Source organism: Oryctolagus cuniculus, chromosome 2 (assembly GCF_964237555.1).
Source record: "Oryctolagus cuniculus chromosome 2, mOryCun1.1, whole genome shotgun sequence".
NCBI classification, from domain to species: domain Eukaryota; kingdom Metazoa; phylum Chordata; class Mammalia; order Lagomorpha; family Leporidae; genus Oryctolagus; species Oryctolagus cuniculus.
The window spans coordinates 91,113,581-91,131,542 of record NC_091433.1 but is presented as its reverse complement, the minus strand read 5'-3'; the positions used below and the strand labels follow the sequence as shown (position 1 = coordinate 91,131,542).

The 17,962-nt window shown below is 44.5% G+C and overlaps 1 protein-coding gene across 2 annotated transcripts in view; it reads left to right on the top strand.

Annotated features, from left to right (window-relative positions):
- The window catches only part of ZMAT4 (zinc finger matrin-type 4), a 367,608-nt gene that overhangs the window by 316,381 nt on the left and 33,265 nt on the right, over positions 1-17,962 (top strand). For both annotated transcript variants that reach the window (XM_051832388.2, XM_051832389.2), the window contains exon 6: positions 13,643-13,739. In XM_051832388.2, coding sequence (XP_051688348.1) covers positions 13,643-13,739 — 97 coding nt within the window. The remainder of the gene's footprint in view (positions 1-13,642; positions 13,740-17,962) is intronic.

The following is a 17,962-nucleotide window of genomic DNA, read 5'->3' as shown; positions in this document are numbered from 1 at the left end:
TCGCAGGCCTTTCTTGGGTCAGGCCTCCAACATGGCTAGGATTGCCTTTTAATTACTGAGAATAAATTTATTCCCTAGCTCTAAGTTGTGTTTGTTTGGAAACAGCTTTTGAAGATGCAAAACCATTTGGTTCTGATTCAATTTTCAAAGCTCTGCCTATGTACTATTTAAATTGAGAACGAATAGTTTTAGGAAATGCCTACTCCTTGTTTAATTGACTGTTTGGTACCCTGCTGTCTCTGCCTGTTGTCAGTGGGAGGGAGGCAGGAGGTTAAGCATTTAAGTGTCCTGTAGGCTGGAATGACTGTTGGGGTGCCTGGAGAGGGGAGGCGGTTCTTACAGTAAGCCCGCGGGAACGAAGCTTTTCCTTTGTGCACATCCAGGGTTGGATGTGCCAGCATTCTTCACAGGAGCCCCATGAGTGGTGGCCTGCAGACTCCCGGAGTCTCTCATCCAGAGCTTCCTAAGCACTGTTCTGGGTGCTGGACCGGAAACAGACTGGTGAGCCAGACCGCCGTCCTCCACCTCAACCGGAGTAGCTAGGCCTTGCATATTCCATGCAGTGGTTTGAACACAGCTTTCTTTCTGCAAACAGGATTCATCGACTTCCCCTCCAGGAGTCTCACTTGTCTTTTTAAAGCCCTAGTGCAGCTACGTTCCAGCTGCTGGAACTATCCACCTGCTACCTTAATATTCACGATTCCCTGGCTTCCCACATTTTCCTTCCCCCTGGCTTTTCCATGAGTTGTGTTGACGTGCTGGAGCTAAGTCATGCCAGCAGCATCAGACGTGGTTCATTGATTGTGGGGATCCTGCCCTACCCTCTGGGGTGAGGGCTCTTAATCTGTGAGAGCAGCCCAGGCAGCCACGACCACCCAATCACAGTTGCCACATGAGTTGAGAATCATATTCGCGATCCCAAGAGGCAAAGGCAGAATGTGCTGAGATGGGACGTTATGGGAACAAACAAATAGCTAAGAGATCAATGATAAAGCTGGTGAACAATGCAGATTTGGCTTCGCAGAAAGCTGTGCGGGATTGAATGATAAAAAGTTCAGTATGAGTATCGATTACTGTGTGTCAGAGTTCACACACACACACACACACACTTAAAGCTTTGGAAGTGTTGATAGGATGACAGTGCACAAGAAGTATGTCTGTCTGTCTCTGTTCTCATTGATGAGATGCGGCCCTCAGTTTGAAGATCCCAGTTCCAGGAACTCATCAAGAAACAGGAGACGTCACCAGGATGGTGGCAGGGGGCTTGAACACGTGAGCTAATGAGGCTGATGGATTTTCATGCTGGCTAACAGAGCCCTGGGGGGCATGATGGCTTTCTGCCAGTATTTGATGGATTTGAAGAAATGGGAAGAAACTTGTGCTGGAGAACTCAGGCCCATAGGTGGAATTCAGCCATGTTTAACTAAGAACAGCCACCAAGTTGCACCAAGTGACAATTTCCATGCCATTGGCAGGATGAAGGCAGCTGCAGAAGTCATTATTCTTGTCAGAGACGTAGCAGGACATCAGTTAAGGTGTTCACATCCCACACGGGAGCTTCTGGGCTTAATGCCTGGCTCTGGCTCCTGATTTAGCTTCCTGCTAAAGGACACCCTGGTGGCCCAGCCAGGTGCACCTTGCTGCCCGTGTGTGCCCATGCTGGACTGAGCTCCTGGCTTCCAGCTTCAGCACAGCTCTGTCCCGTCGGTTGTAGGTACTTGGGTACCAGTGTTAGAGGGAGCCCTCTCCAACCCTCTCTATGGGTTTCTTCTCTTTTCCTTTGTCTCGCTGAGGAATAAAAAAAATTTGTAGAAAGATGTGCAAGTTTATAGTTCTTCCATGGGAATTTGGACCAGACCAGTAGAGTCCCCCAAACTTTGCTGCTTTATGTTCCAATGGAATCACAATTCCAGGTGAAACCTGGATTTTTTTTTTAATCAACTTGCACTTGATTCTCACTTATTCATGGGCAAGTGTGAGACTACTAAACTAGCTGGTCTCCAAGGAGCCCTGAATACTTTTGCAATTCTGTTGCTTGTTTTGTGCCACAGGAAGCAGTGTGTGTGGTGCCTAGGAGCATGAACTCCTCAACCAGAACCCAAAGCCCAGCTCTGGCATTTTGAGCAAGTTACTGCACCTCAGTTTCTTCATCTGTCAAGTCAGGGTAACAATAGTATTTGCTCTTGAGATTTTGTAAAGAGTAAATGCCTATAGGGATAATTGATACACAGTGCCTATATATAATTATTAGCTGTTGTTTATTATGCTGGATGATGACAAATCCTTGGGTAGTTTGAGAAATAGATGTTTACAGAAGTGGAGAAGAATAAAATAGCTCAAAACCAAATACCATATTGTTTTTACTTTTGCATTGTTAATTTTCCAAATAGATCCAGTTTTAGGGGGCCTTATTGTAATCTAGAACATATGTAAATACTTCTTTGAATGTTGCAAAGTTGTCAGAACATTTGCATGGATGTGAAGTTTCCTTTTGAGGAATATAGTTTGCTGAGGTTCCCGTGTAAGACTACATGCATCTAACATTCTTAGGTGGATTATACAGATCTTGGGGGGTACAATATAATGAACTTTGCTAAGTGAATCCACATTATAATTGCCATTCCAACTCAAGAGATAGAGCATTTTAATTACAATAACGAATTCTCTTTTGTTACCTCCCAGTCAATTCCTATCCCCGAAAGGCAACTCTGTTCTGAATTCTGTTGATATAGAATAACTCTGCTGTTTCTCAACCTTGTATCCAGGAATCATCCAGAACAAGTGTACTTCAAAAAGTTCATGGGGAAATGGATTAAAAGATGAGTTTATTCTGGTGCAAAAATGTTGAAGCCTAGGCATTATTTTTCCTAATATTCCTCTTCCATGAACTTATTTCTTGACTGTTATAAGGAATTTATTAATATAACACATTTTCATCCATGACCTTTTAAAACCTTTTGTGCCATTTACTGTCACACTTACTTTACCTAGACAATGTGTTTTTGAAATTCATTTATTTATTGTATTAATCAGAAGATTTAATTTATTTATTTGACAGGTAGAGTTACAGACACTGAGAGAGAGACAGAGAGAAAGGTCTCCCTTCCATTGGTTCACTCCCCAAATGGCTGTAACGGCTGGAGCTGCACCAATCCAAAGCCAGGAGCCAGGTGCTTCTTTCTGGTCTCCCATACAGGTGCAGGGCCCAAGCAGAGAGCTGAACTGGAAGAGGAAAAACTGGTACTAGAACTGGCACCCATATGGGATGCCAGCGCTGCAGGTGGAGGCTTAACCTAGTGCGCCACAGCGCCGGCCCCCAGAATATTTTTTTTTAAAAATTCAGATATTATTTCTTTGCATAAGTATACCATAATCTGTGTATCAGTGTTAATGGAGTTTGGATAGTTTTGAATTTGGGGCCATTATGCTTCAAGCTGCTCTAAACTTTCTGGTACAAGTCTTTTGTATATCTAACTGTTCCTGAATGTAGGGATTTCTGTAGGATTGTAGGTACGTGTTTAACTTTATGTGAAACTGTCGCATAGTTTTCCAAAGTGGTTGTTCCGTTTTGCAGTCCCGTCATGTGTGTGACAGTCCAGTTGTTCCACGTGGCCATTTTTGCAATTGTTTCATGTGATGTTGGCATTCATAGTGAGTATGCGATGATAATTTAATTGTTCTTTTAACTTTTATTTCCTGGGTGACAAATGATGCTGAACACCTTTATATGTGCTTATTGATATAATTCTTTTCATGACATATCTAATCAAGTATTTTTCCCTGTAAAAAATTGGGTTGTCTTTTTATTATTGATTTGTAGGGGTTATTATATATTCAGGACACAGTGCTCCATATTAGATGTGTGCACCACAAGTGTTCTTTTCCCAGGCGATGGCTTACCTTTCTGTTTTCATAATAGTGTCTTTTATAAGCAAAAGCCTGTGCCTTTTATGAAATCCAATTTATCGATTTTTTTTATGTTTAATGCATTTTGTTTTCTAGGAAATCTGGGCCTATTCCACATTCTGGAAGGTATTCTCTGTTTTTAGCTTCTACATTTAAATGTATAAACAGCTTTCATTTAGTGTGTGATGGGAGGGAGAGGTTAATATTCATTTTTTCTTTCATATATTTGTTTACTTGTTCCAGCACTATTATTGATAATCTTTTATTTATTTATTTATTTATTTATTGACAGGCAGAGTGGACAGTGAGAGAGACAGAGAGAAAGGTCTTCCTTTTCCGTTGGTTCACCCTCCAGTGGCCACCGCGGCTGGCGCATCACGATGATCTGAAGCCAGGAGCCAGGTGCTTCTCTTGGTCTCCCATGGGGTGCAGGGCCCAAGCACTTGGGCCATCCTCCACTGCACTCCCTGACCACAGCAGAGAGCTGGCCTGGAAGAGGGGCAACCGGGACTAGAACCCGGTGTGCCGGCGCCTCAGGCAGAGGATTAGCCTAGTGAGCCGCAGCACCGGCCGATAATCTTTTCTTAATAACAATTTGAAGAATAGGTAAATAGCAGAGGCGGGCATTGGGCACAGCACTTAAGACACCACTGGGGGTGTCAGTGTGCCTGGCTTTTGGTCTCCGCTCTGCCTCCAGTTCTGCTTCCTGGTAATGCACACCCTTGGAGGCAGCAGGTGATGGTTGGGTCCCTGCTACCTACATGGGGACCCACAGTGTGTTCTCAGCTCCTGGCTTCAGCCGTATGCAACCCTGCTGTTGAGGGCCTTTGGGGAGTGAACCAACATATACAGTATCTCTGTCAGACTCTCTGCTCTTCAAATAAATAAAAATTAAAAGGAAAAATAAAAGTTTGTCTTTGCCCATTGGACTCCTTTGACATCTTTGTTGAAAACCCCTTGGGCCGTTGTGTGTGCCTGTCCTGGACTCCCTGGTTTGCTCCCCCCAAAGATGTGATGTGTTCATCCTTGTGCTTATGCTGTGTTGATGCTGCTGTGGTCGTTATTGGAAACCTTGATAGCCTGGAGTGCAAGTCCTCAAATATTTTTCTTTTTAAGAAATTGTTTTGGCCTTTTTGGGCCTTAGCTTCCCATGTACATTCTACTTGTAGACTGTTTATTGTATAGACTGTTTATTGGAATTCAGTCTGTTGGAATTGTCAGACGTTTGTATTGGGTCTGCAGAAGAATGCATAGCTTAACCATATTCATTCTTTTTTTAAAGATTTATTTATTTAGGCCGGCGCCGCGGCTCACTAGGCTAATCCTCCGCTTTGTGGTGCCGGCACCCCAGGTTCTAGTCCCGGTTGGGGCACCGGATTCTGTCCCGGTTGCCCCTCTTCCAGGCCAGCTCTCTGCTGTGGCCAGGGAGTGCAGTGGAGGATGGCCCAAGTGCTTGGGCCCTGCACCCCATGGGAGACCAGGAGAAGCACCTGGCTCCTGCCATCGGATCAGCGTGGTGGGCCGGCTGCAGCGCGCCGGCCGTGGCGTCCATTGGAGGGTGAACCAACGGCAAAGGAAGACCTTTCTCTCTGTCTCTCTCTCTCACTGTCCACTCTGCCTGTCAAAAAAAAAAATAAAAAAAAAAAAGATTTATTTATTTATTTGAAAGTCAGAGTTACAGAGAGAGAGAGATAGAGGAAGAGTAAGGGGGGGGGGGGAGACTCTCTTCCATCCACTGGTTCACTCCCCAGATGGCCACAATGGTCAGAGCTGCGCCAATCCGAAGCCAGGAGCCAGGAGCTTCTTCCAGGTCTCCCACACGGGTGCAGGGGCACAAGGACTTGGGCCATCTTCTACTGCTTTCCCAGGCCACAGCAGAGAGCTGGATCAGAAGTGGAGCAGCCAGGTCTTGAATCAGCACCCAAATGGGATGCCGGCACTGCAGGCAGTGGCTTAAGCCGCTATGCCAGAGCGCCGGCCCCAACCATATGGATCCTTTCAGTTCATGACTATGGTATATACATCTCTGTATCTGTTTACCTTCCTCCTCGGTTTCCATTCTTATGCATCTCTAGTTAAATTCATTGCTAAGTATTTTAAAACGATCTTTATGCAGTGATAGTGGTCTTAGTTGATTGTAGGTATTTCAAAAATACAGTTGACTGTTTTTTGGCCCTGGAGTATTGTGACCCAAGTGTGTGTAATTCACTTATGCTAGCTCTTTGTGAATCTATTAGGATTTTATATAGAAATACTATTTTCTGTGAATGAAGCTCACTTTACTTTTCCACTTTCAATCTTTGCTTTCCTTTTCATCTTGCCCTGAGTAGAAGCTCTAAAGCAATGCTGAATGGACATGATAAGAATAAGAATAATGACATTCTTAAGTGTTTTGGATCTTAGGAAACTGTGCATTATCTTGCCATTTCATATAGTATGAGAGGTGGATTTTTCATAGGTGTTCCTTATCAAATTATGGAATTTCTAGTTTGCTGAGAATTTTGATCATGAGACTAAAAATTGTCAAATATATTCTCTTCTGTATTTATTGATATCCTGTTGTTTTTTTAAAAGATTTATTTATTTATTTGAAAGAGAGAGAGAGAGAGAGAGAGAGGGAGAGAGAGATCTTCCAACCACTGGTTTACTCCCCAAATGACCACAACAGCCAGGGCTGGGCCCGGCTGAAGCCAGGAGCAAGAAGCTTCTTCTAGGTCTCCCATGTAGTGACAGAGGCCCCAGCACATGGGTCATCATCAGCTGCTTTCACAGGTGAATTAACAGGAAGCTGGATTGGAAGTGGAGCAGCCAGGACTTGAACCAGTACTCCTGTGGGATGCCAGCGTCACAGGCAATAGCTTAGCACACTAAGCCACAACCTGCTATGCCACAGCGTCAACACAAACTATTGATATTTTGTTCCTCCATCTGTTTGCTAAAAATGTTCATATACAATTAGTATTTTAGAGGTTTCTCCAGAGAAACCCTCTAGGTCTATTTCTTCACAGGAGCATTCTGATAACAAACTCGGCTGCATTAATAGATAAATGGCCAGCCTGATTTTCTATTCCATTTGTGCTAGTTCTGGTCTGTTGCATTTTTAAAGACATTTGCCCATCTTATACACATTGTGAAATTTGTTGGTACATACATTTGTTCATAATATTCTTTCAGGATCCTTTAAAGTATCTGCAGGGTCTGTACTGATGCTTACTCTTTTGCTTTGGTAATTTGTGTGTCTTTCTCTTTTTTTTTTTTTTTTCTACCATAACACTTGTGAATGGATAATGTTTGTTTTAACATTGTAGAAGAAGTAGATTTTAGTTTTGTTAATTTTTTCTGCAGTTTGTTTTTCTATCTCGTTGTCTCTGCTCTTTACTGTTTCTTCCCTCCCACATGGTTTTGGCCCAAGTTGCTCGTCTTGTGATTTCGCAGGGGTGCAGCTTCGGCCATGGATTTAAAGCCTTTCTTTGCTTTTCATGGGAAGCTACACGTGTCCCTGTAAAAGCTGCTTTAGCCTAAACTTTTAGTATGTGGTATTTTCCTTATCATTCAGTTTAAATATTTTAAAACTTCCCTTTGTAGTTTTTCCTTTTTCTAAGATTTATTTATTTATTTGAAAGGCAGAGTGAGAGAGAGAGAGAGAGAGACAAAGAGAGGGAGAGAGAGAGAAAGAAAGAAGAAATCTTTCATTCCCCAAATGGCCACAATGGCTGGGGCTAGGCCTGATGAAACCAGGAGCCTGGAACTCCATCCACGTCTGTCACATGGGTGGCAGGGACCCAAACACTTGGGCCGTTCTTCGCTGCTTTCCAAGGCACTGGGTTGAAAGCAGAGCAGGCAAGATCCAGACTGGCATTCTTATGGGATTCATTGCACCTCAATGCCAGCCCTGGTAATTTTTTCTTTGACCATCAGTTATTTAGATGTTTTAGGCCTTTTATAAGTCTTCTTATTTATTTATAACAATTGAGTTATAAGAAATTCACTCTACAAAATGTAAATATTTAAAATTTAGTAAAACTCTTGGATTGGTTCAACACGTTCTTAACTTCTCTATATACTTACTTCCTCTAAATACTTGGAAAGATTGTGGCGTCTTGCTATTGTACTTGAGCCATCTCTTGCTGCCTCCCAGAGTCCACCTTAATTGGAAGCTGGAAGCAAGAGCAGAACTGAGACTGGATGTAGGATGCGGCTGTGCAGGTGGCGTCTTGGCTGGTGCCCAGGCGCCTCCCCGCACTGGCTGTTTTCATGGCGTGTCTTTTTCCATCCATTTGCTTTCGACCTGTGCACGTACACAGTGCATCTTCTGAGTTCACTGTAGAGTTAGCTCTTACTTTTTATCCAGTCTGACAGTGTTGGCCTTTTGGGTGATGTATCCAGTTATCTGTAATGTGATTATTGATCTGTTTAATATCATTTAGCTGTTTATTTTCCATTTGTTCCCATGCCTTTCCTATTTTTCTATTCCTCCTCTCCTACTTTCTTTGAGTTAACCAGATAATCCTTATTATTCTACTTTATTTTCTCTATATCTTTTTTCCTTTGTGTTTGCTTAGTGTTTGTTCTTAGGGATTACAATATAAATCCTTAAATCATCACTGGCTATTTAGAGTAAATATTGCCCTATTTCATGTAAAATATAATGATTTTTCAGTATTATTTCTAGTTCTCACCCATTCTTGTGCTGTTGTTGTCAATCTCCAAATAACAAGAATTTTAAAACAGATGGATATGCACATATTAACATTTCTGGTATTTTTCCTCTTTTCTGTGGATCCCAGTTTATCTCCGATGCCATTTTCTTTCGACCTGGAGGATTATATATAGCATTTCCGTAGTGCAGGTTTGCTGGCAGACAACCTCTCCTCTTAGTTTTTGCCTATTGAGAAGGTTCTTGGCCAGCCCTGGCGCTCGAAGGACGCTTTTGCTGGCTGCGGGATTCTGAGTTGGTGAGGTTTGTTTGTTCCTCCACCACTTTGTCTCCTTGAGCAGTGCAATCCTATTCCCACTTCTTGCCTCCTCTGGTCCCTGGGTAATGTCTCACCCAGTCCTTCACGTCCCAGGCTCATTATCGGCCTCGATTTCACTTCCCACTTCCCAGAAAACCCCGCTGCTCATGCTCTGCGAATCACTCTCTTCCCACTGGGTCTCTCTCGCGGGCCTGTTTCCTTTCCCAACCTTTGTGACGTCTTGTATTTGTTTACTTGTTCCCCCGATGAGCTCCACAAGCAAATGTACTCTGTCTCATTCTCTCCGGTGTTGCTGGCAATCAGCATTGAGACCTGGCGCCGCAATAAGAGCTCAGTGATGTTCCTCTCATGTAGCATGGATGCCGCGGAAGTCACAGGGACATCCAGCTTTGCTAGACTTGAAAAGACACATTGAGCAGTCGCACGCTGCGAACTCACCGGGACCATCTGTTTTACAAATGCTGCGCTGGGAAACATAAACACGAAAGTGATGCATCTTCAAGACGCGCGTCCAGATCCTGGGGGCTGGAGACCCTCTTCTCCAGCTCTCCGTGTTTGCTTCCTGCAGCACCGTGGGGGCTTTTCACGGCCTGCTTTGCACTGCTGCCACGTGGGGGACGCCCTCCCTCTGCAGCTGCACTGCCTGCCAGCGTCTTGCCAGCAGGGACACAGTTCCCTTCCACAGATGGGGCAGCTGAGTAGAAGTAACCTTCAGGTTTGCAAAGGTTTGAGGTTGTGCTTAACATGGCATTGTGCTGAAAAGGAATCAGAGAGTTAGCATTTCTGGTTTCATAATAAAATTCTCTGGTTGTCTTAAGGGGAAAGGGGCCATGTAATTCCAAAGTAATTAGGATTTCAACTGAGTACTAAGGAGGCACCAAGTTCCCACCAAGGACACTGTGTCTTGTGTGTGGGAGGCCTGCCCTGCCCCTTCTCTGCCTTTGTTCTTGTTTATATGCACTGCCTTCCCAGTTTATGAGCCCTGTAGTTTGCATCGCAATAAAGTGCCAAATATCCCCTGCCCACGCGTCTCTGGCTGCCGAATGGAAAGCAGCAGATCAGAATTTTTTTTTTTAGATTTGTTGGTGTTCTTAAAAAAATTGCCTATTCTTGCACATAAATATTTCTGCCTATTGCCAGGCTGACCTCCGTTTATTAGGACGCGACCGTTGATTAGGCTGTGGTCTGCAGAGGTCCATAGAAATGGTGCTCAGCATTTATTACGGAGAGATTGCTCGAGACCCTGGAGGGAGTAAAGCCGGGAGCTGGTTTTCCTGTTCTGAACTCATGCATGAAAGAAGAGGATGCTTCAGCTCTGGAAGAACAGTCAGACAGTTTCCACGCTGGCTGGGCTGACTGGAGCCTCTGGGGTGGGGGATCTCAGCCATCTTTCTGAATCACACACACCTGCACAGCTCTTCTTTACGGAGTGTTTTTTTCTCTTTTAATGTCAAGATGCAGTACTGTTCCGGCAAATTCGAGTTCCTGAAAGGAGTATGAGTCAATGGGATGGTGGTGTTTGCTTTTGATGGGGGTGTTGGTGGAGGTTGGAGCTATGATCTGCAAGTTCTTGTATGTTTGCAGGTCTCATGCCAAGCTTCCGTTATAGAATCAGGATCTCTGCAAGAAGTGTCTGGGGATGAGAATGTTAGTTGATTGCTGGAGGCTGCATCCACATTCTCAAGCTTGCTCGGGAAATGGAGACTCAACAGTTGTCTGTTTCGTCATGAAACCTGCTGTGCCTAGAACATTTTGGGTCCCTCAAATTGCTTCCTAAGAAGATATTTGTATCTTCACTTTTTTTTTTTTTTTTGCCAGAATTTTATTCACTCTTGATTGAACAGTTAGGTCAAGTCAGTGTCATTTTTTTAAATTTAAATTTTACTTATCTGAGAGGAAGAGATAGAGATAGAAATAGAGATATAGAGATAGAGAGAGAGAGAGAGTGTGCGAGAGCGAGCTCCTATCTCATTCATTGCAGAAACGCCTGTAACAGCTGCACTGGGCCAGGATAAAGCTGCAAACTGAGAACTCAGTTCAGGTCTTCCACGTGGGTGACAAGGAACCCAATCACGAGAACCATTATCTCTGCCGCCAAGGGTCTGCATTTAGCAGGAAGCTGGGATTGGAGCAGGTTTGGGAATCAAATCCAGGCACACCAGTGTGGGACTAGTACAGTGAAAACAAAAGAAAAACAAAAGAACAAACAAAAAAGTAAGCCAGTTCTCTTTAGTGGCCAACCCGGGATATTTTCATAGGATGTTTCAAATAAGGTTTTCTGAACTGTGCATGGGGCCATAGGAATGCAGCCGCCAGGAAGTTCTCGTGGTCAGTATTGCAGACATGAGAGCAACTCTGATGGCACTGGGACACTCAGCAGGCAGGAGTCACTGCATTTGATGTGATGAGAAAGTGACCCTACTTTTCTCCTCCATAGTCTATTCCTCTTGTCCTAGTAGGGTTAACCCTTCCCTTCCTCGTGAACAAGAATCAGGGTAGGTTTCATGAATTTTTACTTATTTTCTGTATTAAAGAGTCCTTTACTCATTCATAAATACGTAATCATCTCCAGTTTCTAGATAGACCCAGAATAGAACAATACTTTCAAAATATCTCCACATTCAGCTCCGCTTGGGGCTGCCGACTTGTCACAGGCAGTGAGAGGGTGGCAAGATGCCTTCATTGTCTCTGCTGGAGCGTCTACTTTCCTTCCTCTATCTCAGGAAGTTGCCTCTGGTTCTGCCAGGGCTGAGGGCTGAAAGGTGAGAGAAATGAAAGTTGTCATGATACGTGCTATACCACACTAGTATAGACACTGTTGGACTTGGCAGGAGTTGCGAACCTATTCTTCCCACGAGGTGCCTTCCTGGATTTTAGGGACTCTGTGGTCGCTGTGAGCATCTAGATACCCAGCTACAAACTTCCATGCTCTTTCTGCAGCCTTCCTGAGAGGTATCTGAGACATCACCAAATCAGTTCCTCTCACACAACAGCGAACGTGGGAAACTTCACGTGTCTCTCTCGTTCTGGCAGGCTCTGAGCCCAGGCCATGCATGCCCAACCCTGCCACCTCCTGCACTTGCCCAGCAGAAGGGCTAACGTTCCCTTTGGATCCTGCAGGTGGCGTCAGGGGTCAGCAGGCTCTTCCCAAGCGCAAGATGGTACTCCTTAGGTGCTCCGGGAGTTCCATGGGGACATTTTCCGCAGGTTTAGAGTGAAGGAGCACTCTACTCTCTCAAATGGTGGAGCGGAAGTGGTGCTAACAATACAATAAGACCGTAAGAAAGCTTCTACCTACTTTTTCCTCTCTTTTCTGGTCTCATTTTTAGATTGGCAGTTGAGGGTTGGACTTTTGTTCTTGGCGGGTTCTGTTGGAACCTACCTTACCTTCCGAGGGCGTGTGGATGTCACTGTCATCCATGTCTCAGGATTGTATCCCATCCCTTCAGCTGGAGCAGAGACAGAAAGGGTTCCATTGTAACTCCTACTGATCACTCCATCACTTGTCCTATGACGAGTACTCTTATACTTGCCATGTCCCCATTAATCCTCTTGATACAATAAGACACAAAAATCTAGAGAAGTCAAACTATTTGAATAAACTTAACCCAGGTAGCAAATTGCAAAGCTCATCCAATGCTGCATTATTTTGTTTTTAGGAAAAGAGAGACTGACTCTGTTCCTAAGCAGTAAAACATTCCGCATTCATCAGAGAGAAGTGCTACAGTTGCTTAATGTCTTAGCTTTTACAATGGTAAAGCATAGAGTCTTGTGACAAAACTATCAACAGCAGCTCTCACTTGCTAGGCATTTTAAGTGTCTTAGTTAGTTCTTAAAGCAACACTGGGATATGGTTGGCCTTGCTGTCATCTTGTTGATGAGGATCCTAAGGCCTGGAAGGCTGGACCTCCCCTGGATCTCACAGTCAGGATGACTGGAGCCAGGATAGTAACCCAAAGTTCTGGGTCATGACTGATTCACCCATGGCTGAGCTCTGATGGGGTCTCTGGGCTGGGCAGGGCAGATGTTTTAATTTATTTTGTTAAAACTACTTTCTAACACAAGCTTGGCTCCAGAAGAGGCAATAATGTGAAACAGCAAATATTTTGCTCAACTCCTTGAAAGCAACGAGTATCTTCCTCATCTTGTAATCCCCAATGTCTGACTCAAAGTTGATTCTGTGTTAATGAATTAATTAGAGAGATGAACAAATGAACAAGTGGATTTTCTTTAAATGCTATAGTGGAAAGTAAAACTTCATCTACAGCAGATTGATGTGTTATCCCTCTCCTGGGAGGGATTCTCTAAGATGATTCTGGAAGGGGAGCCTAAATGAATGATGTCTCAAGTTGAAGTTCCAATTCTGCCTTTGGAATAAAAGTTGGAAAAGGAATTGCAAGAGCTTTTCTCTGGAGTTTCAATTCATGACAGCATTCTATGTCTACATGCCTTAGGAGGAAAAGAAGTAGAGTTCTTCATTGCTTAAATGATAAAATGTCCAGAAGCATTTTATCTCGTTCCAGAGAAGTATGTTTTAATGATTGCAGCCCTCCAGAAAGGAGTAGGTGGCTTCCGACATGTTCAGATTCACTTCTGCTGAGACCTGTTCCAGCGAGCTCTGGAAGAAGGGGTAGAAGTGGCGCTGGTGGGGTGGACCAGAAGTCCCTCGGATTCTGTGTCCCTGAACTTTTGGAGACCGGAACCTCAGGTGGGCATTTGTGGATGGACTCCAGCTAACCAGGTGTGTCTGTTGTCCACAGGTCTGAGGCGCAATTACAGATGTACCATCTGCAGTGTCTCTCTAAACTCCATAGAGCAGTACCATGCCCATCTGAAGGGGTCCAAGCATCAGACCAAGTAGGTACCCGCGTGTGCTCTCCCCCCTCTGCCCTTTCCCACGCAGCGCTTGGCAACACAACGGTGGGTTAAGCATTTTCTTTGTTTCCCAATAAGCAGATGGAGATGACAGTTCTTCATCTGCAGAGTGCCTTTGATGTTTATATTCCCCTGGATTCCATGGACAGTGGCTTCCCCCTTTGTGGGGACAAGCACTAGAAGTTTGCTGGTTGCTTTTTGCATTTTTCTCAAGGAAAGTTCAGCATAGTTTTATGAACTTGAGGAAGCTTTTAGATCTATCCTGTTTTTAAATAAACAGCATGAACCCTATTTATAAGATGTGCCAGATCATGGTGTTGCAAAGTCAAGTTCAATGAATGCCTTCTACCACTTTCCCTTTTGGAAATGAATATTATGATTATTATAGAAACTTAACAAATGCCCTGGTACATTAAGCTCATTCTATTTTTTCCCCAAAGCTTTTCAAACAAAAATGAAAATAACTCAATGATTCTCATGATTTTAAATTGGGAAAGGTTAACCAGGCATGATTTCATCTATATTTATACTATACATCTCTTTAAAAAATCACTGACATTAGCTTTATGGGCATGTTAGAAGCAGCTGCTATGACTGTTAATAAAATGCTAATAAAATAAGAAAAGAAGCTAAGAATGTCTCAAAAAGAAGTAATTTTCCTGAGCATAATTGTTTTCATTTCTCTAATATTCATTAGAAGAATCATTTAACAGATTTAACTGCACCAAGTCCTCGTGAATAATGGATGACTTCATTCAACAAGCATTTCTCTAGCACCCACTATGTGTCAGACTGGGAGATGGATGGACCTGGTCCTTCCTCGGGGCTGGGAAACAGCCACGCAGACATACGACTTGTTCCCGAGAACCCAGGGTGCATCCAGGGGTGCGCAGGCCAGCGCCGCAGGGAGCCTGGTGCGGAGGCGGCCCTGTGAGGGTGAGGAGGAGATCTCGGTCTGAGCGTGCTGACATGGCACTTGGTGCACAGTAGGGGCTTCATCGGCAGTTTAGATGGAATGAATGCGTGGTTTCAGAAGAAGAGGCGCAGTTTGCCAGGCAAGGACTTGAGGAGGGGCATTCCAGGCCCGGAAGGGGTTGTGAAAAGGGGTTGTTTCGTGGAGGTCTCGGGACAGCTGACCGGGTGAGAAAACTTAAACCAGGAGGCAGTTCCTCACTCGCAGCTTCCCCCTGGATGTTGTGTTGTTTTAGTGGTCAACGCCAATTTCCCAGCATGCTTTACTCTGCCACGGAGGACTTTCGTAAAGGATTCTGCAAAAAGAAGATTTCCCCTGCAGGTTGTTTGATTTGGTGTTTACTGCATGCTTTCCTGCCAAATGCTTCCAGCGTCTCTGGGATGAGCACTTCGTAAGAGGTGCCGTGTAATGCATCTGTGTCTGGCCTGCAGACACACAAATACGTGCAACAGCAAGGGGCAATCTTTGGAGAACATATTCTCATTGCTGTTAATAAGCAGGAAAAGGCAGACGGCAACTCCGAGTGGCATGAATTCTGTAGATAACACCAATATAACATCCACCTTCAGGAAACTGTATCTCTGCCTCTCTGTGTAGCCTCTCGTTTGTCTAGCTTTGCTCATTTTATGAATTTAAAGCTATATTGGTAGATGCTTACGTATTTAGGATGTCTTATTTATTTTGATGGAATTGGCCCTTTTTTGCTCATTAGAAATCTTCTTCTTTGTCCCTCGGAATAGCTCTTCCCTTCAAATATGCTCATTCTGATAGAGCTACACTCTCCTTACCTCTTCAAAATATTTCAAACGCTTTTCGATTTAAACTCAATCATACCCAGGTTTTATTTTGTTCTTGGTTGCAGGGTAAGTCTGGTGCCAGTTACAGCTAGAAAGGGAAGTCCCTAGGATGTGGGTGGCCTTGTCTCCATCTTACAGTTCTCCATCTTGCAATTAACCATCCTAATCTGATTGATTAGGTGAACATTAGTATTTAGGTGTTAGACACGGTCTAGGTCTTAGATTTGTGTTTTTAGCACCAGCACCTAAAGAAGTGTTGACATGAGTAAAGTTGGTTAACTTGTGCAGTGGGAAGAGCCCTGCATTTTGGGTCAGAAGACTTTCTTCCTAGCCCAGCTTCAAGGTAGCAACCCTGGACACCGACACCTCTTTCAGCCTCTGTTTCCTAAGTGACCAGTGATGCCCAGAGGTGACCAGTGCACCTCTGTGGTCCATGCCTTTCTCCTGCTCCTCACCCCCTATTCTGCGCATCCCAGAGTTAGTCTCAGCATTCTTCTCTAAACCAGACCCCGGCAGCCTGGATCATTTCAGGGGAGCTGGCCCTCAGTGTGGACAGTGGGTTGAAGAATGCCTCCTCCTGTCTTGTCTACCCACAACCTCAGAAAATGTGCCCTGTGGTATAACTAGGCTCTTTGTATGGGAGATCATCCTGGATCTAAGGCAGGTTTTCAAGTCCAAAGCCCAGTGTCCTTTTTAAGAGAAAGGACGGGGAGATCTGGCTACACTGAAAAGGCCTGCCAGAGGTGGGGGCTATGTTTCTAGAAGACCAGGAGCACTGGAAGCCACCAGGACCTGGGCGAGTTGAGGGAGAAGTCTCCCCAGAGCCTTCAGAAAAAGAATGAATCTGCTGACACCTTGATTCCACACTTCTGGTCTCCCAAAATCTTGATTTTTTTTGTTTCTCTCCAAGACAATAAGTTTCTGCTGTTTTTAAGTCCAATCTCCCATCAGCCACATTTCAGTAGGCAGCTACTGGCTCTGCGTCTCCTGGCGATGTTGCTGATGCTGATGGCGAAGTTGTCACCGTGGGTGCTTGGTGTGGGACTCGTGTGTGTGTGTGAAGAAAAGCAATACATGGAAATGCTTCCTGGATGTTTGCTGAAGCGCTCAGCATCCCTGCAGCCCAGCCGATGTCCTCATCTCCATCTGACCCCTTAGAAGATTGAGTCTTGGATAGGTCAGTTGACTTACTTCTCCAAGGCCTCTAGGGGGCAGAATTCCGGCTCGCTGCCATCACTAGGAGGACCATTTGACCATTGCAGTAACACACAGTACAGCTGTGATCAGCTCGCTCTTTCCCAGCCCTGACACAGATACAGGCTTTTTCTTTTTTTTGGCGAAGGTCATAAACAGCCTAACGGCAGTCACATTTCTCTCCATTGTTAAATAGCAAGAGAAATATTAACTATGCAATGAAATTAGAGTTTTGGAAATGCAAATGCTAACATGGACATATAAAGCAATTGCCTCTTAGGTTTCTCAGGGCTTCCAAGGGATCTAGTCCGTCAATTAGTGCAAATGATTAAAATGAAATTCCAGAGCACATGAGCACACACCACAGCCGAATGAACAATCTCTCCTTAGTGTCTTTAAATTTGAGCTCAGGGAACACTCGGGCCTCAGGATGTTCTATTACCTGGAAGTGGAGGATATGAAAGTGCTCATTACTTACTCTGGTGCTTGGTTGAAAATGAGATGTGAATGTCCCAAAGGATAAATCAAAATGATCGTGAATCAGTAGCATTTTTTTAAGCAGGATCGTTATCTGTCAATATAAATTGTCTTTCTGATCATCTGTATTTTAAAACATTTTATTTATTTGAAAGCAGAGTTAAGGGGAGAGAGGGAGAGAGAGGGAGAGAGAGAGAGAATGGTCTTTATGTGGGTGCAGGCGCCCAAGCACTTGCTTTCCCAGGCACATTAGCAGGGAGCTGGATTACAAGTGGAGCATCTGGGACTCGAACCAGTGCCCGTATGGAATGCCAGTGTCGAAGGCAGTGGTTTTAACCACAATGCTGAAACACCAGCCCTTCCTTTCTCCCACCAGTAGCATTTTCTAAGTTTGCTTTTTCCTTGAAAATAGCTTGACTTGGTCATCTGCATTGCTTCTGCAAGTTCCTTTAACTGCTGTGACTTGTTGGGACGAAGGCCTCCTGTGATTCACGTCCCTATTAGGTTCATTTATTTGTGAGGTACTGGAGTAGAAATCCAGGCCAGTGTGCAGGTCTGGGCTGTATTTCCAGAGCTTTGGAACCGAGTTCCTGCATGTAGGTAGCAGCACATTCTCTGAGGGCTGCACCGTAATAAATAAAGGAGGAGCTCGGTGACTTGAGCCATCATTGCTGCCTCCCAGCGTCTGCACCGACAGGGAGCTGGAATCAGGAGCGGATGCCCCAGGTAGATCCGACGTAGTCCAATGTGGGATGCGGCCAGCT